This window comes from Rhynchophorus ferrugineus, unplaced genomic scaffold, assembly GCF_030347505.1.
Source record: "Rhynchophorus ferrugineus isolate W39M unplaced genomic scaffold, kcgeb_rfMv2 rfM9, whole genome shotgun sequence".
NCBI classification, from domain to species: Eukaryota; Metazoa; Arthropoda; class Insecta; order Coleoptera; family Curculionidae; genus Rhynchophorus; species Rhynchophorus ferrugineus.
The window spans coordinates 1,862,527-1,890,197 of record NW_027472588.1 but is presented as its reverse complement, the minus strand read 5'-3'; the positions used below and the strand labels follow the sequence as shown (position 1 = coordinate 1,890,197).

General features: G+C 33.2%; 1 protein-coding gene and 1 long non-coding RNA gene across 6 annotated transcripts in view; one reads left to right on the top strand and one right to left on the bottom strand.

The window, feature by feature from the left end:
• The window catches only part of pico (ras-associated and pleckstrin homology domains-containing protein pico), a 209,224-nt gene that overhangs the window by 33,254 nt on the left and 148,299 nt on the right, over positions 1-27,671 (bottom strand). The window contains exon 4 of one of the 5 annotated variants that reach the window (XM_076414049.1): positions 13,959-13,995. The exons of 3 other annotated variants lie outside the window; for them this stretch is intronic. In XM_076414049.1, coding sequence (XP_076270164.1) covers positions 13,959-13,995 — 37 coding nt within the window. Of the gene's footprint in view, positions 1-13,958; positions 13,996-14,995; positions 15,313-27,671 lie in introns of those variants that run through there. One more of the 5 variants, XM_076414052.1, reaches the window with a different exon arrangement.
• LOC143202491 (uncharacterized) lies at positions 20,684-25,858 on the top strand. The gene is made up of 2 exons (XR_013007171.1): positions 20,684-21,980; positions 22,436-25,858. It is a non-coding gene; the product is annotated as an uncharacterized LOC143202491 (long non-coding RNA).

Genomic DNA, 27,671 nt, shown 5'->3' with positions numbered 1-27,671 from the left:
AAATCGAAAATTGACGTTCAAACACGCTTCGAGCCAAATTACGGTGAACGGTCTTACATGCTTGTATATTTTCCGGCAATTGTACGCAAAATTAGAGTCTCCAATACAATAACTCATAACACTGTTAATCCATGGCGAATTTCGCATAATAAACGTGGCTTTTAGCCCGTGGTAGAACGAGATTTTCAACTAGATACCTTTCAACTGTCGCAATTACCACGACCACTGCGGTTTCAGGGCATTAAGACCGAAAGGGGGCGCAAAACAAGACAAGTTTGCGTTCGAATTTTTTCACTGTACTAGAAATCAGGCCGACAAGTAGTAATCAACGATTTTAATATACAACCAAATTGCTTGTCTAGTATTCTGTTATTTTAAACCGCCATATTTATTAATTTTTATTAATTTAACTATATATGTCTTGTATATGTAAGAAAAACATATTGAGAACTGATCAAAACTCTTGGTTGTGTTGTTTTATTACAGAGAAAACGCCGGTACTGATAGAGCCAATTTAATCTATCTATTAATGTAAATCTATGAGATCAATTAAAATGTCTCGTTAGACATAATAAAGTCAATAGATTTATAAATAAAGGTGACATATTTGTGGGGCATTGTCATCAACTTGCCTACCTGTACTGCCAGGATATTTGGAAGTGATAAAAAGTAAATATTTCATAACTAAACATTATGGTGTCCCATTATATTTGATGAATATAAGAAAACGCTACGTTTCGATCTGATCATTAGACAAATATTAAAAGAACTGCCTAGAAAAATCATAATAAAGCTAATAATAATAATCCACTTTTCGCAGCTTTAAGCTTGAAATATATACCTGCATACTAGAAATCATGACAGCAAAGCCACGTAAATCTTACAGACTTATTTCTCTATTGACTAAATTATTCTTAAAATAATAAGGCCAATAATAAGGTATAAGTTAGATTATCAGATACAGACAAAAACACACAACAAGGCAATCGATTAAGTTCATAGAATTACAGATATTAATGAACGTTCCTTGGAAGAACATTAAATATGCTTTAGTTTTCTAGACGTATCATAAGCCTTCTATAAACTAAAGGAAATACTCTATAAATACTCCAACTAGCTCTAAATAGAATATATAGCCAATTTAGTACTCTATAACCCATCCTCTATCTGTTTAGTACTAGTGATACTAATAATTAAACTAGGAAACTATAGGCAAGTAATTTTAGAGTGAAATATATTACAGAACAAAAATAAAACGGTAGAAGATAAAAAACTGGTATCAAATACGGTTTCAACACTGAGTTATGACTCGCACTGTTTTAGATGAACGTAAAATTTCTGGACAGAATTCACGATTTAACAAGCCTGTCGTGATATCGCTACTTGTGTGGCATCGCCAAACTATCCGAACATTCCTCGCACATTTGTGGTTCAATTAACGGCCATCAAGCTAAACGCGATCCGCTATAGGTTAACGACAGAGTGCGCCAGAGTTGAACATTATGCGGGCGAACTAGAGAACTATCTGGGCCCCCTCTCGGTCATTTAATTCAATTAAGGACAGTTCGAGGGCTGCTTAGTCCACCGCCTGGCCTGCTTGCAACGTCAACTACCGAATTGTCGATTATTAACCGTCTGCTTTTTACTGCACCCAAATTCACAGTATCGTTACGATGCGCCTGAGACAATGGGCCGAACTTTATTGCTTTACAACAGTCGAGAGGGTGCCAGATGTTGATGATGTCGCAGATTTCTTCCTTTTTTCTTCGGGCAACTGTTGTAAAAAATTTGGTAGTCATCAAGCTAATAAAGCATTTCGTTAAAATGGTTAACGTAACGTCCTGGCGATGGTCTGCTTTAAGAGTTATTTTCAGTTTCCCTTAAAGCACCACAAAAGAGTAAAAATATAGCTGGAAATACATTCAGAACGCCTTTTCATCTCTACTAATTTCTTCGAGTGTCAAGTCACAACTGCTCTATTTAAACTCTAGAAGTCTTATATAAAATCGAAATAATATTATTGAATAGTAACAAAATAAGACTGATTACAAGACTATATAAACAATGAAAAAAATATGTTTTCTTTATTTAGCTATATAGAACTACTAACGTAAAAGAGAGTTTTTTAGACTTATTGTTATTTGCATTATTTCATTTTATTAACACTGAAATATAGTGGACAAATAATGTCCTGATTAACCGACAGGAATTTGAAAATTGACAACGAAATCAATATATGTTAACTGATGTAATAAGCGCATTTAAATCAATCAATAAGAGAAATGTCTCAGTTATTATGATATAACAAATATTATAACAGCATTTGGTTGATTATATTTTTCCCTTTATACCATTATAATTTATATGGCCTGGGTCTAAAGATTAAGGTAGGTTTCTCACTTAGAAACCATTACAATAGAAATCCCAAGTCTTTTGCTGCGGTATAACTGTTTAATTTGTTATACTTTACATTCTGGTCTATGGACAATTAGTTACATGTTTATTAATGTCAATTCATTACTTACATCAATGATACACATTTTATTATTTGAATTTTGTCGGACATCCTTACTTTATCCCCTTTTTTATGATTACTAGTATGTCCCATTTAAATCCAATCCAGTTTATAATATTAATAGATTAAATAATAAATAAATGTCAAATAGAGTTGATAGGTCACACCCACAGAAAATCTTAAACAGATGGAATTTGATCTCATGAGAATATGAAAATCAGAAGTAATAATTATCCAAATTAATGGTGTAAAAATAGAACGAGAGTCAGGGATGAAACAAAGCTGGACAGTATCAAAAGTAAAAGAAAAGACCTCAATATTGAATCATTGGAAGTGTATATAGAAGGAAGATAACATGTCCTAAATGGTAGATGTCCTACCTAAGGTAAATAACATATTTTAATAACATCTTTAACAATTAAATTTACAAAAATTATTAAATAACAATCACATAATCATTTCTGAAGACCATAAAACTGAACCACTCTGTATACTGTATACGTCGAATCACCCCGTCTGTTCAGTTGTCTAGGGAGCGAAGGCCACCCCCGAAGATACCATTCACTCTCTATTTCAAAACGTTACGTGTTCACTGTAAGAAAACGCGAACGAACAGAGAGAACGATTGATTTAGTAACGCGATTTATCTTTATTCTGTTTGATCGTCGAGTAACGATAGCAATTTTTATTTCATTTCCATTTTGTTCGGAGCGTCTCCCTCCCCCTTAGTCATTCGCTGATCGATTATCAGGTGCTTCAGGTATAAGAGCCGATTTTCTGCATCAGATAATTCGCGATGTTCCTCGTTATTTCTTCTTCGTTCATATTTATCTCGCCGTGTTTTAATCAATTTTCAATTATTCAGCGATTAAACTTCGGTCATCTGCTGGAAAAATGTCGAGTTCCCAGCCACTATGCGTAAATATCATCCGCTGTTTGTATATGGCCATTAACAAAAGCTGAAGCGGGGCTTTGAATAGAGGAACGCTTCGTGTACAAAGCGCCACCACTCCCAGTGGCGTAATTAGATTTCCATGACATTGCAGGGATGCAATAATGAACTTTATCGTTCGTGAACGACTCTTCCGTAGTAACAACTGTTGATTTAATGAAATATTGTTAATTTAATATAATTAAGAATCATTTCTATTAATTAAATTTGGACTTCATTGACATATTGTGTAATGCCGATTAAGGATCTGACATATTTTCAATTTTCTCCTTTAGTTTCCGACATAATATTGAATATTTCTCAAAATCACGTCACAAACTTTTGTGCTGTACCTTAAAATAGTTAGAATTATGAAATATCGCCCTGAAATATTCTCTTAAATATTCAAACTTTAAAAGTAAAGTTGAGAAGATCTTTTTGAGAAACAGTTCATCACAAAATGATCACACTTATCAAAATTATAGGATATATCAATGGATATTTATTGTTTCTCAACGAAAGAAAAAAAAACAAAGCTGATGTTAAATATGGTATATTATTATGTAGTATCGCACTTTTAGTAGTATTTCAGTACCCATTCCTTACATATTCTTATCAAATGTACATGCTTACACACCACATCATTTCATAATCACTGGGAACGATGATATTAATATTAATATTAGCAACAAATTTAACATATCCTAAAACAGCGTAGGATAACTATAGATGGATAAAGTAACATTTTACATTATCTGCTATAGTTTATATTCCTAGTTTCACTTTAGCTACGTTTATACTAACAGATTCTTACTGGGATTAATATTCATGTTCATTCACAACTCAATTTGTCATTTCAGCTTCCCTATAATTTGTCAATTTCTTTCAAAAATTCAATCACAAAGAAATCATATTGATGTGATATGTTTTTGAAAGAAAAACTAAATTGTTATTCTCTCTGAAGTTCATTATTTGGAGTTTCCTGAAGACCAACGTAATGCATTTATTTAATGTATAATATATTTTATTTACATGATATTTCAGTGAAATACCGTAGTATTTATATAATTAATATGTCGTATTGCAGTTATTAACGCTGGAAACTGTTCAAGTAGACTAATAATAGCTAGAAGTCGTACAAGAGAAAGTAGCAGTGACTATTCGGTACCCGTCATTGATCTAAATATCGTTATCACTTCCAATTCAAGCTTAATGAAAATAATGCTCTACAAAACAAACATGACGACTTTTAACGAGGAATTAATGTTAAATTATATATTTCGTGTTTAATCTTGAATAAAGGGGACAGGACGGTCCACCAACTGTTACGATAGTCGCAGGTTCGAATCCTGCTGGGGCATGGACATACATTTATGTTTTTGATTGTCCTAGGCAAGGGTGCAAAATCCGACAAGGAAAATGATTCCAGTCACGCCAGTAACCAGGCTGGGTAAGACCGGATGTCTTTTGGGATGATTTCTAAGTTGGTTACTCGCCAGTCGGAAGGCTTAATGTCGAAGACCGTGGTTCGGCGCCCACGTTAAACAGTAGGTCCAGTCCAGATTCCCGTTGGTAAAAAGGAGACTTTAAAATATATAAAAAATCTCGAATAAAATGAATAAAAAATATATTCTCTCCAACAATGCGCATAATAAAAACAAAATAACTCCGAAAAACCTCTGAGATCTATTCTAGTATTTTTACATGCCCCATCAATAATTACGATCATCCTGCTGGTATTAAATGTCTTGTAGTCTTCCAGTTTATCAACAGTAAACATTCCCGACAGAACGAAAATATACTCGAAACAACTACCAACGATAATTTCTCGGGAGTATCGCGTTTCTTCGACGTTTTTATTTCTCGTTCGACGTCGACAAATCAATACGACGTTTTTTATTCGTCGCTGCTACCGCCGTTGTTGTTGTTGTTGTCGTACGGTTGTTGTTGCTTCATCTAATCGAATCAGCAAACCGTATCAGGTTTCGGTACAGGAAGTATCGCGGTGCTGGTCGAGCGTGAATTTCGAAATTATATTTCAATTATATCGTCCAGCCGACAGTTTTCTTTTTTATCGACGTTTTTAATAGACACAATACACGCGGGCTGAATGAACGGAATGGAATTTGGGCTGGGGTGGCGGCGGCGGTGGACTCTGGGTCTTCTACGAACTTGAAAACGCGTGACTCATCGCTTGGTCTTGTGTTGCAGGGGATGGGGTGCAATAACGTGTCGTATACAGGGCGGTCAACATCATATTGTGGGTGGAAGCATCAAAGCTTTGATGATTTATTCGTATTTTGGGTCGATATTCGAAGGAAATTCAATTGAGATGAAGGTTTGAGTAAGTATGTGTCCAGAACTGTTACTGTGCTTCGGATCTGATATGTTCGAAATTTTATTTATTACTTACAAGAACAATTTTTCATTTTTTTTTTAATTCAACATAGTACATAGTAGTAAGTGTAAACCAACAATTTACTGACGTAAAATAGTCTATATTGTTCTTTACCACCTAAACGGCCGTTCAAATAGGAGAAATTAATAAACATACATAGATACTAGCAATAGCTGTAATAGATGACCTCGAGAACTTTTTTGGTTATTCGCTATATGAACCAAAGAAAATAGCCCTAAATGGAGTGAGAAAAATCCTCTAATAATTCATCAGCCTCCTTGCATTCTAAAGTCCCGTCTTTGGTCCGTGTAACGTTGTTATACTTTATATGTCGATGGTATTACGGACCTTCTGCACAGGAAGACATTACAGACAGGAAGTTGAGTAAAAATCATGTTCTATCATTGTTGTTAGCATGGGTTAAACTTATAAATTTTTGGTTTTTGATGCTTTAATGTGAAAAATCGATATAATGTATTTTATTCAAAGTATTGTCCATCGATATCCATAATTATGTCCATAATAATGTAATAAGAATCTGCCCAACCAATCAAACCTCAATTAACACGTATAAGTTTTATATTTGTATAGGAATCGACATGTTGGAAGCCACCAAGGTGCTAACAAAATCATCTATTTGTTCGCTGTCCAACTAAATGAAAGCTTCAAATATGAATACTTGAAAAGGAAAGTCGCCCTATAAGTATGACGGAATTAAGAGTAGCATATCAGTCAAAAGGTGAGTTATATTTAATATTTATACCAATTTTAAGTCCGCTATTATTTACTATATATGTAAACCATATAAAAACACTGATAATTCCGAAAAAAATATTGAAAAACCCCCACAGCTCATCATCGTCTATTTTTATCTTTATTTGTATATTGATAGAAAGAGTAAATAGTTCAAAAATAGTTAATAGCACAAAGGCTTTTGCGTCTAATAAAAAAAAACAGTTATTTTACATGTAAGAAAAAAGTGCTATTGTTTGTTTTAGTATTTTGTCAATAATTCAATATTACGTTGAGGAACTAAACGCACTTTATCAAGTAAAGAAAAATAGTTCTTTGTGCTTCGTGACATGAAGTACATCCACATAATAAACGTTAATATACGTGAACAACATTAAATTTAAATTATAATTTCTTGACATAAGTTTAAAACAATTCAAAGTTGTTTTGACGCCATAATAATCCTTCCAAATAACAAAATGGTAAAAGTATCTTGGAGAAGAAAATGACTTCGAAAGAATACGTTTAAAAACACGCTACTTTCAACAACGAACCGGACATTCAACAACGCCGAAACCATTGAAGCGATTTGCTTTATCATTCCTTTCAGTCAAGTCAGACACGAAACAAAAGAGCATCGCGTGGAGATTAAACGATCCCTGTCCGAACCGGGCATCCACCGAATATCTTTGACGAAAATGCAACGGCGTGCGTTCGATTAGAGCGCAAAGAAAACAGAAGACCCGTTAAAAATAATGAATCCAGGCTCACCGAGTCTATAAATAGGAGCACTTCGGAGATTTTTATTTTCCCGTCTTGCTGCTGCTACTGCCCCGACCATGTGTTACTGCACTCGTTCGCCCGACTGCTTGGTCCCGTATATACGGGGCCGATACGAATAATTGATGACGAACGGCAACTGGTTTGATCTGGTCCGAATCCAGTTAGGTCATATCGTTGATGATTCATTCCTATTACGAGCTCTTGACGATGATATATCAGTATTATCATTAAAAATAGAACTGAGAATCTTCAAGGAGCCCAAGAACAAGAAAACTCATTAATTTTGGATAAAAACTCAGAAAGGTCATCACTGTGAACGAATCTCCACTTATTATAACTCCGACCAACTTGTTTCTCCTTCCGAAACTGAAATTGTCATTTTGAGGCATTAATTTTCAGTAAAGAGAAGGCATAAAAGAGAAATTAGCGACAAAAAATCAGCGACCCCAGAACATTTGTCTAATAAATACATTCATTCGGAAGAGTAAATAATAAACATAGTATGCCTTGTTGACTGATTTCTGGAATTTTTTCAACAGAACATTTCGCTTTCTTCTGCAATTTTTCTGTAAACTACAATTCTCAAACTACAAAGTTTTAGTAAAAGTAGAGTACCTTTCGGCCGAATTTCATTCTCTATGAATATGAGTTCTATATAAAATTTATTAACCACTTAAAGTGACAGACAACAAAAAATGCATGATATATGAATAATAAATTATCTACAACTGGTCTTCGCCATTTCTGATCAAATTAAGTGCAATTAATAAACACTTAAAGAAGTTAATAACAGATACTTTCCACGTTATACCCGTATAACGCCCGAACAAAAAAAAAACAGACGTGGCTTTTTCTCTTTAGGCCAGATTACGGATTTATGGCTTCTTGTAATTGGTGTAATTGCTGAGGATATTTAACAAATCGTCCAACCGTTTTTTTCTTACTCGAATTTAGTAGAAAGTGCTGGTACTAAACTTTCAAACCAATGAGGTTTTTAACGTAGAAAAAACATCAGTCCATTTATGTAACATTGGTGACACAATTGAAATCCATTATTTCGAAGTAAAACTAAAATAGGTACTGGAATATTTCGACCATAAAATATCAGTGACGATAAATTTATCATTTTGTATATAAATTATTATTTGGATATGGTGGTGATAATGATAACTAACGACAATAAATAAACATTAAACATATTATTTGAGATAACAATAATGATTGTGCTGTGTACTAATAACGATAAATGAGCGACAAATAATTTGATTAAGGCAAACGATATAATGAATAATTGTAAAAAATATCTTAACATACAACATGAATAATTATTAACATATTGTTTAGTATTAATATATAATAACGTAATAATTACAAATGGAATGAAAGCAAAAGTTATCAAGTTTACTTTCAGCAAAGAGTAAGTCAGAAACAAAGTCACAAAAGTATGTTATTTAGAACTGCATAAAGAGGATAGAGTTTTCTCAAACACTTGGAGAAATATATTATAACAATAAATAGGTTCCTCAGAATTTAATATTATTATTTGACATCATTTACTGGATGAATTTAGGGTTTCAGTACATTACTATATATAAAAATCACAAAAATCATTATTAATCATGTTTAATTATGTTACATATTACTGAATACATTTTAGATGCATTACAATTATACAGTTAATCAAAGTCTACAAAATGGCAGATAAAATGAATGAAAAAATAATATCTATTGAATATAGTATTACAAAATCAAGATATAAGCAGATCTTAAGAAAGAAAATAATTATTAAATACTATATTACAAAGAGAAAAAAACCTATAGACGTAAAAAGCTATATTCATAAATGTATCACAAGCCTTATGTGTATGGAATAGTTGCCTTGTTCATAACACAGTGAACTATTAAAATCTTAGCCTACTCTACAATAAAAGAAGCTAAAGCAGGTGTACCACAAGGAAGTGTATTGGGGCCAATTTTTTACCTACTCTACACCTGTGATATACTACAAATAGAAAATATCACGATAGTTCTAGTTGCTGATAATATTGGACATACAATAATTATAAATAATTGGACCCAAACCTGGAAAACAAAAATTAACGAAAGTAAATCTGCGCTTATACAGTTTACATATAATCAGACCACAACAGGCACCACTGATAATAATTGATAATATCATTTCATACCATATAGCAACAACGCTAAGTATCTCTGAATAAATTTTGATGTTAAATTTCGCTGGAAGGAACATGTAAAAAAGAAAAGCAATGAACTGAAAGAAAGTTTTCTATAAATAATAGGGAATTATACCACATCAGTTCAAACCAATATCATCATAAAAAAACTAACAAGTATCAGGACTATTTAGGTTTAAAAAACCAACAAAAACGATCAAAGAACAGTTTTTCTTGACATTTATATTTAAACGAAACCAGTCAACATGTCTAAATTACGCTGACAATGGCACCGTAATGCGACATACTATGTAAGGCGTTCAATTCCTGCTTCACCATATCGAACAATTCCCAATAAGACACTGCGCGAGGATACACAGCCAACAACGAAATAAAAACCATAAATCGTGTCCCGGTCAGTGCGGAAGAATGGAACATTTTTAATTACCTCTATGTATCAGGGCTCGGCATTTCGTTTTCTTCTTTTTTTTTCGTTTAATTGGTAATAATAAAGTTGTAGCCGTTCTTCGACTAATTTATATACGACCGGCCTTATCTCAAATCGCCGTTCTTTGTCTCGTCCTGTGACCCGACCGATTATCGCCGCTCTCCGTCTTTGTTCCGTGGACAATAACAAATTTGACGCCGAAGAACGCGAGCCTCACGCGGTCGGTAATTTGTCCATTTTACGACCACGGAAACGGCGGGGGTGTTCGGAACGGGTCGTTTCTTCGGTTTTAATGACCCAGTACTAGATCTGGCTTATATTGTGGCTTATAATAATAAAAACGAATCGTTTTATTGGAAAATTAAACGTGTTTTTATCAACGCAGAAGACGTCTTCCTGTTAAGCCAAGCCTCGTTTTAAACGACTCGAAATCAATAATAGTAATATAATAAAAGCTGAACGTTCCCAGTGGATACACTGTATATTGATTCTGAATATAGTGTTACTTTAATACCAAAGACAATGTTGATGCCATAACTGAGAAGAAAAATATATATGATCAAGACATTTAGTATATCCAAAGTAGCAGTGAACTCACGTCATCAAGATGTATATGTATGTATAAAATTATGGATGTATAAATTGTCTCAATTAAAACATCTGAATACAGTGATAAATAAATTAAGAAAAGGCAGAGATGCACGCCAATGATCAGATGACAGCATTGCCGATTCTATGAAATCTGTAAAGGACACCGCCAAGACCAACGCACACGTACACGCAGTGCGAAAAGGCCGTGTCTCCGCGGAGCATCGCCTGCAGCTATATTTTAGAAAGCCCGACCGCTGGCTGCTTCCTGCTCCTGGCCGCCGCGCTCGAAAAAAATCCTCCCGTCGCTTTTCCCCGGATTTTGAGATAATAACAAGTGAAACCGACCGGTCCGTGTGAAAGGGACTCAATTAGCAGAACGAAACAATCGAGAGTAACGAAAAAAAGAGTGTGCACGGCCAGGATCACCGGGAGATAAGCCTCTTTTTATCCGTTCGTTAAGCGCCTTTGTACGGCCCGATGATTTTGCAGAAAAAATTGATGCGGGGTATGAAGCCTGTATTGTTTTTCCGAGCGGACCGTGTCGAATCACGCGAATTTTACTCAGAAAAAACATACAATCGACAAAGGATGGATGGTCTTGTCTTCATTCATCACTAACTTCATTGTTTGATAGGTAACAAACAGGAATAATAGCCGAAGATGAACGAAAACATCGTTCAAAAAATATTTGTCCAAAAAATGCCGTTGAGAAAGTATTATTGTAACATCAGATTTTAGATAAAAGTATTTTTTACCTCTCGGATCAACTTAGAAACTAAGGGTTGTATAAATATTATTATTACTGTACAATCATTCGATTTGACATAAAATTCTTTATAATCCCTGTAAATTTCAATTGAAAATGGCAAAAATCGTAAATTTTTACGACTACATATATGGAAAAAGAACAAAAATTGTTTACCCCTTCGAATAAGACGAAACCTTCAAAATACATGTATTTTAAGGTGATAGAAACGAAAATCTATGTTAAATTGCCCTAAAATGTATAATTTTTAAGATATGTGACATAAATTGAAATCCACTCATTTTTTGAAAATACATTTTTCATTATATATCTCAGAAACCAAAGCTTGTCTAAAAATTATTATAGTACCATTCGATTCAGCGCAAAAATCTTTACAATACCTGTAAATTTCATTGACTTGCCATTACTTGGACGGAAATGACAGCAAAAATATCGAAAATGGCAAAAAATCGCAAAATTTTACGACTATATATATGGAAAAAGAACAAAAATTGTTTACCTCTTCGAATAAGACGAAACTTTCAAAATACATGTATTTTAAGGCGATAGAAACGAAAATCTATATTAAATTGCCCTAAAATGTATAATTTTTAAGATATGTGACATAAATTGAAATCCACTCATTTTTTGAAAATCCATTTTCATTATATATCTCAAAAATCAAAGCTTGTCTAAAAATTATTATAGTACCATTCGATTCAGCGCAAAAATCTTTACAATCCCTGTAAATTTTATTAACCTGCCATTACTTGGACGGAAATGACAGCAAAAACATCGAAAATGGCAAAAAATCATAAATTTTTACGACTATATATATGGAAAAAGAACAAAAATTGTCTACCTCTTCGAATAAGACGAAACATTCAAAATACATGTATTTTAAGGTGATAGAAACGAAAATCTATGTTAAATTGCCCTAAAATGTATAAATTTTAAGATATGTGACATACATTGAAATCCACACATTTTTTGAAAATACATTTTTCATTATATATCTCAGAAACCAAATATTGTCTAAAAATTATTATAGTACCATTCGATCCAACGCAAAAATCTTTACAATCCCTGTAAATTTCAATGACCTGCCATTACTTGGACGGAAATGACAGCAAAAACATCAAAAATGGCAAAAAATCGCAAATTTTTACGACTATATATATGGAAATAGAACAAAAATTGTTTACCTCTTCGAATAAGACGAAACTTTCAAAATACATGTATTTTAAGGTGATAGAAACGAAAATCTATGTTAAATTGTCCTAAAATGTATAAATTTTAAGATATGTGACATACATTGAAATCCACACATTTTTTGAAAATACATTTTTCATTATATATCTCAGAAACCAAAGCTTGTCTAAAAATTATTATAGTACCATTCGATTCAACGCAAACATCTTTACAATCCCTGTAAATTTCATTGACCTGCCATTATTTGGACGGAAATGACAACAATGAAAACATCGAAATTTCAGAACAAGATGAAACTCTCAAAATATATGTATTTTCAGTTGACAGAAGCGAAAATCCAGGTTAAATTGTTTTAGAATTTATAGTTTTTAAGATATGTGACATAAACAAATTCACATATTTTTTGAAAATATATTTTTCATTATATTAATTGTTAATTAATATTAATTTCATTATATTTTCATATATATTAATTATACTACAATTCGATTCGACATAAAATTCATTATAAACCCTCTAATTTTCATTAGACTGCTATTATTTAAACGGAAATGATAGCAAAAATCTTGAAAATGGTAAAAAATGGCAAATTTCGACTATGGTTTTATGGTTTCTATTACCCTAGATTATATAGTTTTTAAGATATGTGAAAAACAGAAAAAACACACTTTCAATTGTATAACTTAAAAGCTAAAGGTTGTATAACAATTATTGGACCTAACATAAAATGTTTGAGAGTCCCTGTAATTTTCATTATCCTGTGCTTATTTGGACGAGGCAAACATTTCGAAAGCGATGTCGACCCAATTTTTTTTATCGTTAACGCTATCTGTAAGGATGGTACATCGCGACTTGATTTTTTTGCGCTCTAGTCCCTGTTTTCCTTGTATTGAACGTTTGCGACAGGATGCGGTCTTGGTGGGATGACCGAGACCCATAAAAATAGCGACGGTTTGTTTGGGAAATGTCGCTTAATCTCGCGTAAACAATAGCTGCGTCTATTTCTGGCGATTATGCAAAATCAAAGTGTTATTGCTCGATGCGTCAGATTAAATATGAACGATTAAGTAATCAAATGTCGTTCAAGACGTAAACAAAGGCGATATTTCGACAATATGGTTCAAATCTTTAGTAACCATATATGGGAACTTAAAACTCGATTTTAAAACAATTTAGTCGTCAAATAACGATGCAGTTTAATTATCTTTTGTATATTACGGAGTTTACTTGGGTTCCATTAGTTACTTCATTCTTTATAAAGCTTTAAAACAGCAAAATAGTAGGTAAACAATTATTTTTCTAAGAATAAAGTGCTTCACAATGATCCTGTCAATCTAATACCAATTTTTGGAATAAAAAAACAAAAGAATCATATAAATTATAAATGTCCATTCATCATGGCATATATTACGACTCTATGGTTACTTACAGATACATCAAAAGCTTTATCATGGTTTACAACGTACCTGAAAAAGAAAAAAATAAACATTAAACCATCTTAATTTAACACAGCTGGAAATAAAATTAGTAACAACATGGTGACACTCTGATATTAACATTGATCGTAGGTAGCAAGAGTTTCGTGTAGCAGAGTAGGCGGGGATATATTATTTTACATAATTTTACATAAAAATCACACTACTAACATTACGAAAACAGTTTTGGTGGACATAATGGAGTAGGCACAATAATACGTTAACCCACAAAGCAATAAATTTGAGGAAAAACTAATAGATATGACGACGCTGCACGTGCACCGACCACGTTGGCACGTTTTTATAATCATCTGATTATTTTGTACTATACTACAGTAACTTTAATATATGTACTCGGCTAAGAATTCTGCTCGTTGGTGTTCGAGATTTTTTTGAGAAATGCTCAAGTGACTTGTGTATAGATATTATAAACTGTTTCTATTATGTTAAATTCGTGGAACTACCTTTTTCGGCTTGAAAATTCTAGAAATAGAGGTACTTACGTTTGAAAAAAGTATATTGTTAATATTTGACGAGTTTAAAGTAATTTAAAAGTTTTTTTTTAGTTTTGTGTTGGAGTAGATATCTTATGAGATCACTGAATTAGATCTTTATTTAAATTAAGAATATATTTTAGATTTAAAACTTAAAAACTTTTTGTTTTATGAGTCAAGTCACATGAACACATGTTGTATTTAGCGAAGATATTGTGATAAGATTGTTATTGTGTCGATTTAAATAGTAATGAATATGTTTGGCGCTCTATAATTTGTTGTAACTACATATTGTCAATAATTCCCGTTGAATTTCTTCAGAAATTGGTGTAATATTGTGTAAACAGCATATATAATGAAATAAAACAATACGTCTTACAAATGAGGAAAGAGAGATTACCGAAATTGACCTTGCATTATGTCAATATAAACTAAACATATGGTAATTCGAGTAATCTTGATAATACTTCTGCAGAATGAAAGAATAGTTTCCATACCGAATCATCGGAGTAAATAGATCCACAATCATCCTCGTTATTATCCCACGTCGGTGGCATCTTCTTGGCCACTTGGACCGGCGCTTGGTCGCGGGCTCGCCTAATCCAAGCCATCGATCAGCCGGTCAAGTTCCAGAGATCACCATCACCCACCACAAACCAGCACTTACACACTCGGAGCAGCGCGGAACGACGAAGAAAAGCGGGAGGAAGCGGGCGGTCACGGTGAGTCGTCGACGTCGTTGCCTCGGTCTCGGACGGTTCGACGGTCGACTGAAGGCGACTGATACACACAAACGACTGCATAAGAACAGTATAGCACGTTGTACCCGTGCATGGACGGATGAGCGCCGTTCCAGGGGCGGAGAGGCTGCCGAGACGTGACTGAACTTCGCACCAGCAATGATACGGTTTATCGTTTTGTATTTTTATTTGTATTTGTATCGGAGCCAGCAGGCGAGAGAGCATTCGCAACATTTCTTCTCTTCGGAGGTTATTTCGAGGAAAACAAAAGCTGACGAAATTTTCCACAGCAAACATCCATAACAACTGAACATTATTGATATCCAAACAGTGCTGTTTTAAATTATATAAAATTTGTACTCAAACTTCTTGCTCTCCATCAAATTTCTTGCTTTTTCATATTTCGTAGTATATATCTTTCTATTCCCTTTTTAAATTCATATTTCCTAATATGATCCTTTCCTCTACTGTTAGTTTTTTTCGATTTGTTTTGACAGTTTCCTTATTTCTGCCCTATACATTATTCGTCTTATAAAAGTTAGTTTTAGTAAAATTAGATTATTTTCAACAAATGTTTTTTCTTCTCATCTCCATATCCTAACTTCTTTGGTTTCCTATTTTTCATTCTCTCACTGCGCTTTGATTCCGAACTTCCATTATTTTTCTTGTTCTGCTTGTTTACTCTCTGGTCCGGTTTCTTTCTGATCTTTTGTTATTTCTGACCTTTCATGATATATAGTATATCCAATAAAACAGCCAATCTTCGTCATCAACATTTATGGCGTCAGAAGCAATGTTGACGCATTAAATTGGAATTTTGAGTTACAACGTTTGTTGGTTTGTAACCTCTAATTATTGTTATTAAAGTTTTGAAGAATTTAGAGATATATGACAACATGGTCAACTACTACCAACACAAATCGAACTTCATAGACCGACTTGGTTACATATTCCGACACGTCAGACAGCATTATGTCTCTTTTCAACTAGTGTAAAATGTGGAGAAGAATCATATCAGGAGAATATTAATGTATATATATATATATATATATATATATATATATATATATTTATATGACAATAGATATAACATAAATTGTTGTTTTTTAACAAAATACATTTTAACAGATCTCTTCAAATATATACTAATTAGTACACTTATAAACTCGTCTTTTTATTTTAATTAATTGTTGAAATGAAATGAAAATATTAATAATAAATAATAAAATAATATAAAATAATATAATAATATAAATAAATAATATAATATATTAATAATAAAATATAAAGTAAATTAAAATTATTAGGACTAATACAACTACAACTTTTTATTTTATTTTTAATGACGAAAAAATTGACATCCAAAGATATTTTTTAAACATCTATCGATTTCCCGTTATTGTTTCATTCTGTTCTAAATTTAAATTTCAATTTCTTTATCTTCCACATATTAAACCACATCAAAATCTCCACTGTTATCCACCAAACCAATATCCACATGTTGTCATCATGGCGTATGTACATTGTACAACTGAGTCATGTACACATCAGTTTGATTATATGAAATTACAAAAAGTTACCATTGATATCATTCAATATAATCAACATAATATTAAAACAAAACCACCAAAAAATAATCATTATCTATTATTTTTATGTAAATATTTACATTTTATAAATTTAACACAGTCTCGCTAGAATAGCAACGTCTTAGAAATAAAAAAACCGACATTCTATTTAAAATAAAAATCCGATTCTAGACAAGTGTCACGGTAGACGACAGAACAGGAAGAAACAAAAACACTTCCTAATTAGATCCGTTAAATATATTTAGTCACGTCGCAACATCGACTATGTTCCGCCTCTGGAGTCGGCTCGTACAGGGGCTAGATGCAGTGCTACACGCATACAGATCAGGGCAGTAGGATGAAAAGAACGGAAATAACGTTCTCCATTGTTTCCTAAGCGAACGCACTCAAAAGAAGCCAGTAACAACCGTGAGCGCCCTCGCTTAACACCCCCCTCATTCCCCGCCGCTGCTTACACCCGCGCACACATATTTGAAATGTAACAAAACGCATTTACCCACTTCACATATTATAAATATTAAAACATTTCGGTTTGTTCTTAACTGCTACATTATTTATACTGGTGGCGTAATCTTTTGAGATCTTAAATCATTCTGATACAAGGGAGAGATTATGTATAAACTATGTTACATTATTACTGCCTGTAATATACATCTAAATTAATAGTTTTTTTAAAATACATTTTGCTTTTTAATATATTCTTTATTCTTGGATCTTTGGCAATTTTAGATGTAAGTTTTAATGTATTAACTGAAGAAGTGAGGTTAAGTTAGCAGTAAGAAGACTAATTAGAAATTAGTCGTTTATCATAATATTTATATTCTTGAAGCTTATAATAAAGTTCATAATTTATTAACTAAAATTGCAGGCTAAAATATCCAACAAATATATTGTTTTCTTCTGATATACGGAGTTTATTAGTCGAACGTTGTCATCTCTGACATACATCAATAAGACGGTGGCTACTTGGATGACAATATAAGCTATCAGGAATAGTGCGGATAAGAGCATTGTTTAATAATATTCTTTAATGCTCAGTTCTGAAAACTCTTATTATAATTGCTTTACAGAATAAAGTCTAATAATCGAAGGCCCTAATCTCCGAACATCTGGCAGATTAACCATCGTTAAGAGTATCATTAGCCATAATCATTATAGTAATTAATTTATGGTTTGTTGTCATTAACTGAAGAATTTTCATACCGCAATTTACATAGAGCTATTAATTTGACCACAACAGATCCAGTTTAAATAAAAAAAAGAACGAGAAACTCACGAGCTGGAATATATTAAGCTAATAAACAGCGGTATCAGCCCACTATCTTCAATGTTTAACCAGAAATACATTACATAATGTTCGAACAGCGGTCGTAATTTATGCTGCAGTATGGAGCAGGACGTAGGTATTAATTGTGACGCTTGCTGAATAGAACTTATATTCATTCATTAACCGGCTATCAAACAAGCCAGACGAATAAAACTGTTGTATATGAGTAAACACCAATACTTTTTTGAATATCCGAAAAAGGGGCGCTGTATAAGTGGTCGAGACCGCCTTTCACAGGATAACGATCGAAGTTTTTGCATTTTATCTATATAACCATCTTCTCAAGTAAAATTTTGACTTTTTTATTGGCCACTTCACGTTCACTTTGGCTAATAACTTCCTCATGTAATATTCATCACGGATTTTGATTCATTTTTTAGTGAAATTAGAAATTATGATTGTGTTAATTGTTTTCCTATTCAGTATATTCGCCATATTTTTGCAATTAGCAAGTAATTAATCATTCAAATAGAACAAATAGAGGAAAAAATAATACTATGAAGGATTTCCCAAAATGTTATGACAAGAAAATTAATTCCACTGTAAGTAGAGTCTGTAAATTTCTCTCATTTGTCGAGGATAAAGTCTTATTTGTTTCCCAAAAATGAATGCACCAATTTCTTGGAAATTTTGTGACCTTTAAGACAGTATCGAAAGGGCATTTAACCACAATTTTTTTGAAAAAATTTTCAAGAGCATATATATTTTTATTTTTTCTATTATATTCTTTATATTTTATATTATTGAGTTTACTTTTATTGTGCATTGTATAACAAATTAAAATTAAACTAGGAAGAAAACTATACTATTTAACAAAGGAAAAAAATATCTAGGAGTTCGACATACTATCAACAAATATACATAACTTCCAATATTCCTCTTAAGTTCTCGATGTTACTGTGTATCAATATATTTTTATTTACTTTATTTTCATAGTGTGCAAAAAAAAACAGGTGTTTTTTTTTGATAGGAAAGTTTTAGACGATCGGAGCGTTTAGCACCATCGGTGTTTCACTATACCAATCAATAACAGTTGATTTCTCTAGAGCGTAGTGGCTATAAATCGTGTTAAAGCACCTTTGGCTTTGATACCATTTTCCCTCAACAAAATAATAATTAAATGTTTTTTACCTATTATTTTGAGACTAATTAAAGTTATTTCATCATAATCACTGTACGCCTGAACGTCAGTATTATCCGGAACTAATATTTGTAGCAATTATATACATTTCAAACACATTTTTGGACCTTTTGTTGTACTCCTGAAATTTCTGAGCGAAAATTTGAAAAAAAGTCCCTAACAGAAGAACAATGCTTTTTAATAACTTATTTTAGTCACTATAGCCTTCATGATGAAGTTTTACTGAAAATGTGTGGCCTTAAAGTTATCTGTTACGAAAATCTTTTTTAATTTTCCATCAAAGTTTTATATAGCTTAAGTCAATTATAGAAAATGAGTTTGTTCCACTGTTAATAATGTGAATAATGAATGACAAATTTAATGAAGTTCGCAAAACATTTCTTATATAGAGACCTGAATGTACAAGGAAGTATTGCAAATATAGACTAGAAAGTAGTTAACTGGTTAATTAGTTAATTATAAATAGATTAAGTCAATTACAGAAAGCGATTTTATTCAATAAAGAATAATGTGAATAATGAGGAATTAAATGAAGTTGATAAAAAACATCGTATATAGAGACTTGTATATAGAAAGAAGAACTACATATGCAGAGTAGAAAGTAGATAATTGATATTATATCAGTATATTTAAAAATAAAGATCTTGATCTTTATTTAGGATAGGATCTTGTGGGTACTAAATCGGGACAATACGATAACCGCATCAATGCCGCTGTTATTAAAAACCGACTTGCACTTTAACCACTTGAAATTACCTAATCTAATGGCGCATAAACTGGAGCGCGGACCAATTAAAAAAAATCTCCTCTCTGTTTATTACTCCCGTCTCTAAACGATTGATCCCGCACCGTTCGTATCAATAACGGCATCATCAATTATCATCAGGCCAGTCCATAAACCGCGAAACGCTCGATCCGGTCGTTCTCAATTATGAAATCCAGAGAGCGGCCCAACGGCCTTGCTCTTTGGCCGACATTTGTTATAACAATATCCCGGGCGCTATTTCGCGACGATGCCACAACGCTGTGTCAGAGGCGTTTGGCATTTTTAAGCCATTAACATTTTTTTTTCGGGCCGGGCGTCCGTCTCCGTCGCACACACGTACGTTCTAAGGCCATAACTGTAACGCACGCACGCACATGTGTACGTTCTAATTCCGTCTCGTTACCATGGCGTCTCATCGGGATTTTAGATTAAGAAAAAACACGTCCAAGATTGATATAACACGACGATACGGTACAATATTGAATATCAATCATGGTGCGAGTTCCACGACGATACGGCACCATTATTATGCAATATTCGTTCGACAATACTGCGATAACAGATAAATAATGGTCCGTGTCAGTTAAATTAAATAAGTCTTGTAGCATTTCTGATATTTGAGTTGACTAGTAAGCGAACACTGCTAAAACAGTTCTACAATTAATTATCACTGTTTATCATCCCGTAGTCGACATCTCGTGGATTTACAAGTCATCCCAGATCACGTTTTGGAGCAAGAAATAAGATTACAATACAAGTTTTCCAAAACGAAGCCCTACAAAGGATATATATTATAGGTGCACTGAGATACTACAGAACTGATTACTTACACCGAGTCTTTCAGATATCAACGGTCACTCAGAAAATCAAGGGAATTGTAAGGAAACATGAGGTCAGTCTCCATTACCATGTCAATATAATATCAAAATAAGATAAATTTTTCATCAACACCAGAACAAACACTCAAAAGCATCAAACCATTTGATCTTGTGTAGTGTAGTGTAACGAGGTCGCCAGAAGATAGGGCCGATGGGTCCTCTTAGATATATACCTAGATTTAGATATATACCTAGTTTAAGTCACAGTAATAGAATAATTTTTGAACGAACCTGGTAACATCTGTGGCACGACATACCAACATAAAAAAGCAAGCGTGAAGAATGTAAACAAAATAGTGCTGAGCGAAAACAATGGAAGTGTTGCAAGGCTATTAAATGAACTTTGAATCCGTTTCAAACGATAACAGACCGTCATAGTAAACATTTAATCGAGTACATGCAATTTCAACAATAGATTACGGTGCGGAATTTCAAGCTCGACGTCCAACAACAAACAACTGTTGCAAAAGCGGTACATCCCCTTCCTCACCGAAGGTAGGCACCAAACGATCAATCACTTGAAATTCGACAATCGATAGTTGCGTAAAGTAGAACAAATCAATGCAAATTTCGATCGGCCGACGTGTCTTTACACGCAAGCCACCATCCACATTATCGACGGAGACGCGATCGGTACCGCGGGCTCTTCCCACGACCGAAGAATGGTACCTGCAGACTCAAATTGGGCTTCGGCAATTCGCGAACAAACGTGGGAACCGTTTAACATCTATTTAAGAGTGTCTGCGTCTGTGGCTCGTCGAGAAAAAAATCGGAAAAAAACTGTTATTCCTTCCAGTGCAGTTTCGAGCCAATGGTCCACGGTTAATTGGTTGTTGAGGAGGAATTTCAGGAATGTTAAAAGGGTATATACAGGAGAATGGCGATGCTCTCGGTCGTTCTCTGTTTTAGGGAGAGATAAAACTTGAAAAGAAATATAAATATAAACTTGATTATAACTGATGACGCTAAGTATATTTTTCTAATTAGACAGTTAATATGAGGTTGCTGCAAGTTGATCGTTAGTACTTATTCAATGAAGCTGTAGCGACCGTCAGATGTTTCGAATTTTCCCGCAATTCTCAGCAGCCCACAGATCTACTCGAGGCGTTGCACATACCTGAAGTTAGCACCCACGGTGAGGTGGCAACAAGTGGTACTGACAGAGGGTACGACGTGGCAACCTCGGGTGGTGAAGCTAGGGGATGACGCGACGCCTCGATGTTCTTTTCCGTTCCCGACTCTGAGAGTGATCAGACGTGCCACTGTTCGTAACATCTGAAGATAACCCTGCCACGTGCATTTCTTTATTCTTATATTCATATAGTGTGATTTTGTTTAGTGTATAATATCTGGTTTAGTGTTTAATATTTGGTTTATTGTATAATATCTGCTCGTCAAAAATTAATATTGTTTCTGCATATAATTATATTCCATTTGAACGGAAATAAATCATCAAAGATATTGTCTTTATCTAACCGCACCTGTACCCTAAAAAGCTATACTAAAATGCGCTTGATAAACCATTTTATTTACTAAAACAAACATTATCCATATTAAAGATGCTCATATATACTGAACTTAACATCGATCACAAGACAGCTTTGAACCACTTACATATGATTAGGTACTAAATGAAGCTCGATATTGGGTTCCACCTAAAATAACAATGAAATTATTAATGGGCCTAGCTGTCATTTATGGTGAATATATGTTGAAACAATGGGCAAGAGAGATTAGGTAGGAATCTTGACCAGTCCTACCATCATTTGTTTCAGTCTTTGAAAAACTGCCTTAATGGTGTAAAGTAACAAGAGGTCATTGATTAAAACGTTACAATACATGTTATTGATTAGTTATTTAAATTTAGTTACAGTAGCTCCAATACAGTTGGTATTATTATTAAGAGAGTTCAAACTACCCTTTACTTTGCATTACACTTTTTTTAACGAACTGGTTTACTGGAAAGAGCAAACCTTAGACCATACAGCCACTCGCTCGGTCGGTTGATTAGTGTGTGATACTTATATGAATAAATTGACTTTGAAAACAACATCTATGTGTTACCAAAACTATATCGCTTGCGCATGTATTGAGCATAGCGAGTCGGAGATAGGTCAACCATTTCCTGTCATATTGCGGATAATATAAATCATTGTTTATCCCATCCTAGTTGCCGAATGATATCATTTTGTTTTGATGTTATTATGACTAATACATTCGATTTTTAATAGCCTTACTGAGCCGAATTAAAAATATAATAATACATGTGGAATAATAACAACAATAAATGTATTTCCAGGGATTTACAATAGATGTTCTGTCACTTAAACGTTTCCATAACCTCTTGTTATGTAAGCTTCGAATATACCATACTGTGAGTCATCGAAACACCATATGCAAAATTACTTCTGTTTATTCTGTTTACATTAATTTTTACGTTATATCTGAGATGAAACTGGAAACCAATGATGAACAGGACTAATGCATTACGATAAATAGTTAACGATTGCATTAAGGATGCTTGAATTAATTATTCAAAGAAAAACTGGCGTTACGTGAGCAGTAATACGAAAAAGTTGTTTTGTATCAGATATCTAGACGCCACATTTTTTCCTGGATTCCTAGAGAGCCAATAAAATATATGTTGCAGAATACATAAAATTAAGTGATATTAGAACGATGATAAACAAATATTCACTAATGACAGAAAATAGTTTGAAAAATAATAATGACACAGACAGACTATAATATATTAGTCTACAAAGGGTACCTTCGATAAAAAAAACCATGTACTATTTGTGCAATTGATAAAAATGATTCTCTTTTAAGAGAAACTTCTTGTTTCTCATTAATAGCGTAGACTAAATAACGTAATAATTAGTGACCAAGTCCACTTTCATTTTAAAGATTATGTAAATAAACAAAACCGTGTTAGTAGTGACTCGAATATTCTATCAATGTTTTCACTGTGAAACATTTGGACGATATTTCATATAAAAAAAATGAACATTTTGAGACAATATATATTTTTCTAAAATTACTTGTGTTTTATTCATAATAACTTAAAATTTGAACTTTCTTTCTGGACAGTAATACAGTGTCATTCAATAATTTAAAAACCTATTAATTAATTTCGAATAATCTTAAAATGTAGCTGATTAAGATTAAAGTCTTAAAGATATAAGGAACATTGTGATAATCAAACGAATTGAAAGAAAAACGATTGAAATAAAATAACGCTACTATTTAATAAGATAATTATAGCTGCCCACAGAGATATTTGAAGAAAGCTGACGAGGAAGTCAGCATCCTGCCTCACGTTTCTTCGACAAATTAAGTTTCGCCATGGTAGCTACGCCCTCATTATTTAACACCATCGAGAAAACAAACAAACGAATCCTCGCCGAAGAAACCAGATGGGAAATAAACAAATATGGCGCCTACGTTCGCCAATTTCCATGTCGGTTTCGCTTTTCCTTCCTGCTGCCGCTGTTGCCCGATCCTCGGCCTGGGCCGTTCACGTCTACGTCAGCGACGTAACCTCCGCCACCGCAATCTCTACGCCCGTGAGAGGGCGGGCGGGGAGAGGGGACGGTCCGAGGACTTCGGTGAGAAACATCTTCGCGATGCTCCGGGCCGCAGAACTCGTTCTTCGAGGGTATTCCTTCGATGGAATGCCGCGAAAAAAAAAAGAGTCATGTAAAAATTCCTTGGTTTTGTAAGAGATACTTGCCGGTGATGTTTCTCGGTCACTAGCCGACTTAAGCGCTCTGAAATGTAAGGGTTTTAGCATATATTATCATCAAGTTAGTAAATATATTGACTTTGTATGTATATCTATTAGTACTACTTAAAAATATAATTATTGTGGCTTTAGAAATCCTTTAAATTCATCAAATTCAACAAATTCTGAATACTTGTGAGTGAACGTAGATAACAGTGAAAATTCTGATATAATAATTATCTCAGTAATTATTTGAGCTACTAATTATAATAGGATAATTCATTTAATTTATTCAAATACAAGTTTTCACTACAAATAATTCTATTGTTTATTTTTTTCTTCATTGGGTAATACAAATTACACTAAGTTTAGGTCGATAAAATTAATGTAATGTAGATAATAAGGTACATATCAGACATAATAATATTGCATATACAAAAAAAAGTTATTTGTTCATTCATAGACAATTAAGTTGGTTTAAATATTAACCTATCTGGAATATTTTCTGCACGCTTCTGGTATGCAGTTTAGAGTTACATTTTAATTTCCGATAATAGGGTTTTTTAACGGTTTCTCTTTTATTTTTATTATTTCGTTAATGGAGCTCCCAGTTGCTCTCAATAATTCAGAAAGTCTGTAATATCTGCAAGAGATACAATATAATACATAGTTCCAAGCACAAAAATGGTGTGTGCTACTTATTTAGAAATTATGAAACAAATATAGAGCACAAGAACGTAGTCATTTTAATGATAATTTTGTTCATCAACAGATGGATATTTGACAAAATATATATGTTTGGGCTTGATAATTGAGGGGTAGAATAAAATTAAATGCTACATTGTTACCAAACGTCCTTTACTGATGAAATAAAATGATTGGCCATGAAAATGATTCAAAGAAAAGGTGCTAGAATTACCTGAGATGGGCTTGAGATAGTCAGGTGGTCCGGTCTATATGCCCCAGAGCTGCTGAACAAAACAAAAGTCAACCTTAAGGGTTCTTTTTTGGTTTTAAAGATCGTTTGGTATCAACGTATGGGGGTCTAGGTTGATTCTTGTCTCATCTTAGGTAAATAGTACACTTTATCTAGTGTGATGAAGAGCCAAATGTTCAGTCTAATGGTATTTAATATTTTTAAACGATTGTTATTCTATCCATTAAATTACAAGTTTATCATCGAAAAAATTCAGTTAAATGTAATGCAATCTAATACCTTGGCACTAACCTATTTCCTTAACCCAACCCATTTGCAGTATATTTATTGTCGATTGTTTGTATATAGGCGAACCAATTGTTTTTGAATCCTTGGACCAACACTGTTTCTTTATATATTTCTATAAAAAAATAATCGAAAGGCTAGTTTTAAGACGTAAAAAAGCATTCGGTCAAAGTATTACGAAAAATTGTAGAAATAATGGACAAATAAAACTGGCGATAAAACGATAAATCTATAAGAAGAGGAAGAACAACGAACAAGTATTTTTAAGATTTCACCACCACCCGATAATATCAATTTTCTCTTCCTATCACCTCCACTATTCATTCGGTTACGACAAAAAAACAAATATCAAATGATGCGGCAACTTCCGTAGCAGTCTTCACAAATCGCAAGATCCCATCGCATTGTACCGTGGCTATTCAAAAACGAAATTAATCCCGACATCCTTCGACGGGCCCTCGTCCTTCTTAAAAGCAAATCTGAAAACTAAACGGACTTTTCTATGGCGGGAATTGTGTAACGCGGGCTGCCAGTGGGTGAAAAGATGGTAGGATTTTTTTTAATTCCCTTTTTCAAGGCAGTATTGACATGGCGTCTGTCGAAAGGGACTTCGGAACACTTGCATACAACACGGGCACGCACATTTTACGATTCTGCCTGTTCGTTGAACCCGTATCGATGACATATACGCGCCCTTTTTCGTACTTATGTTTATTATCTATAGTATAACATCATTAGACAAACAGTAGAGCAGAACAGACACAAAATCCAAGAAATGTACTGGTTAGTCAGACGAAAATAGTAATTACTATTTTCAGTCAAATGCACAGTTCGACTGTTTTTTTTTTCAATACCTGATGTCAGACGAAGATGTACGAACCCTTTGTTGTATAAATTGTGTGAGATGAAAGGACGGAGATAATTGCTTGGAGCAGTTAAGTTTGCTGCTATATTATGTTTTTTTATGTTTGCTGTAATGTGCTTATATTTTCCAAGGGTAGTATAAGCGAGACGGAGATGTACGTATTCCTTCACGTACTAACTTTAAAAAAGAAAAGGAAAAAACACTGAATACTATTAACGTGCAATTCATAATTTCATTTTAAACGAAGTAGAATTACTTTTATATTCGAATGTTCTGTGGATCTGAAAAAAGGAATGGAATGTTTCTATGGAATGGAATAATATCCCAAAAATTCTTATCGTATTTTAATATGCTAATTGCTATTTACAAATAATATACTATAATAAATATAGACAATACAATACAACCTAAACAAACCCTAAAAATTAAAGATGTACAAATACTAAATAAAAATTAAATATACCCCTAACAATAGAAAAAAAAACGAATTCATGACATAATTAAAATGATCACACAATAACTACTAGAGCTTTTTAAATAAAGTAAATTCTTTATTTATTATTGAAGGGAAATATTCTTCAACAAAAATCGCGAGATCTAATCTCAGAAGTAATTAAAAATAATCTATCGTTATAGAGAAACGGACACTTTCACATCATTTTTTATAACATAACTAAGATAATCAGAAATATACCAACACAGAAGGAAAATTTTAATATGAACAAAAATATATTATAGTGCTTAGGGTGAGAGATGAAAAAAAATCTAGGGAGGCTCTTTAGAGACAGTGATTAGAGCCATTTTTCGATGACTGTGATCATATCTTGACTTATTATCCAAAATTCGAAGCTCTATGATACATACACTATACGTTTATGATTCAAAGTACTGTTCATCGGTTGTTTTGTTCAAAGTACTATT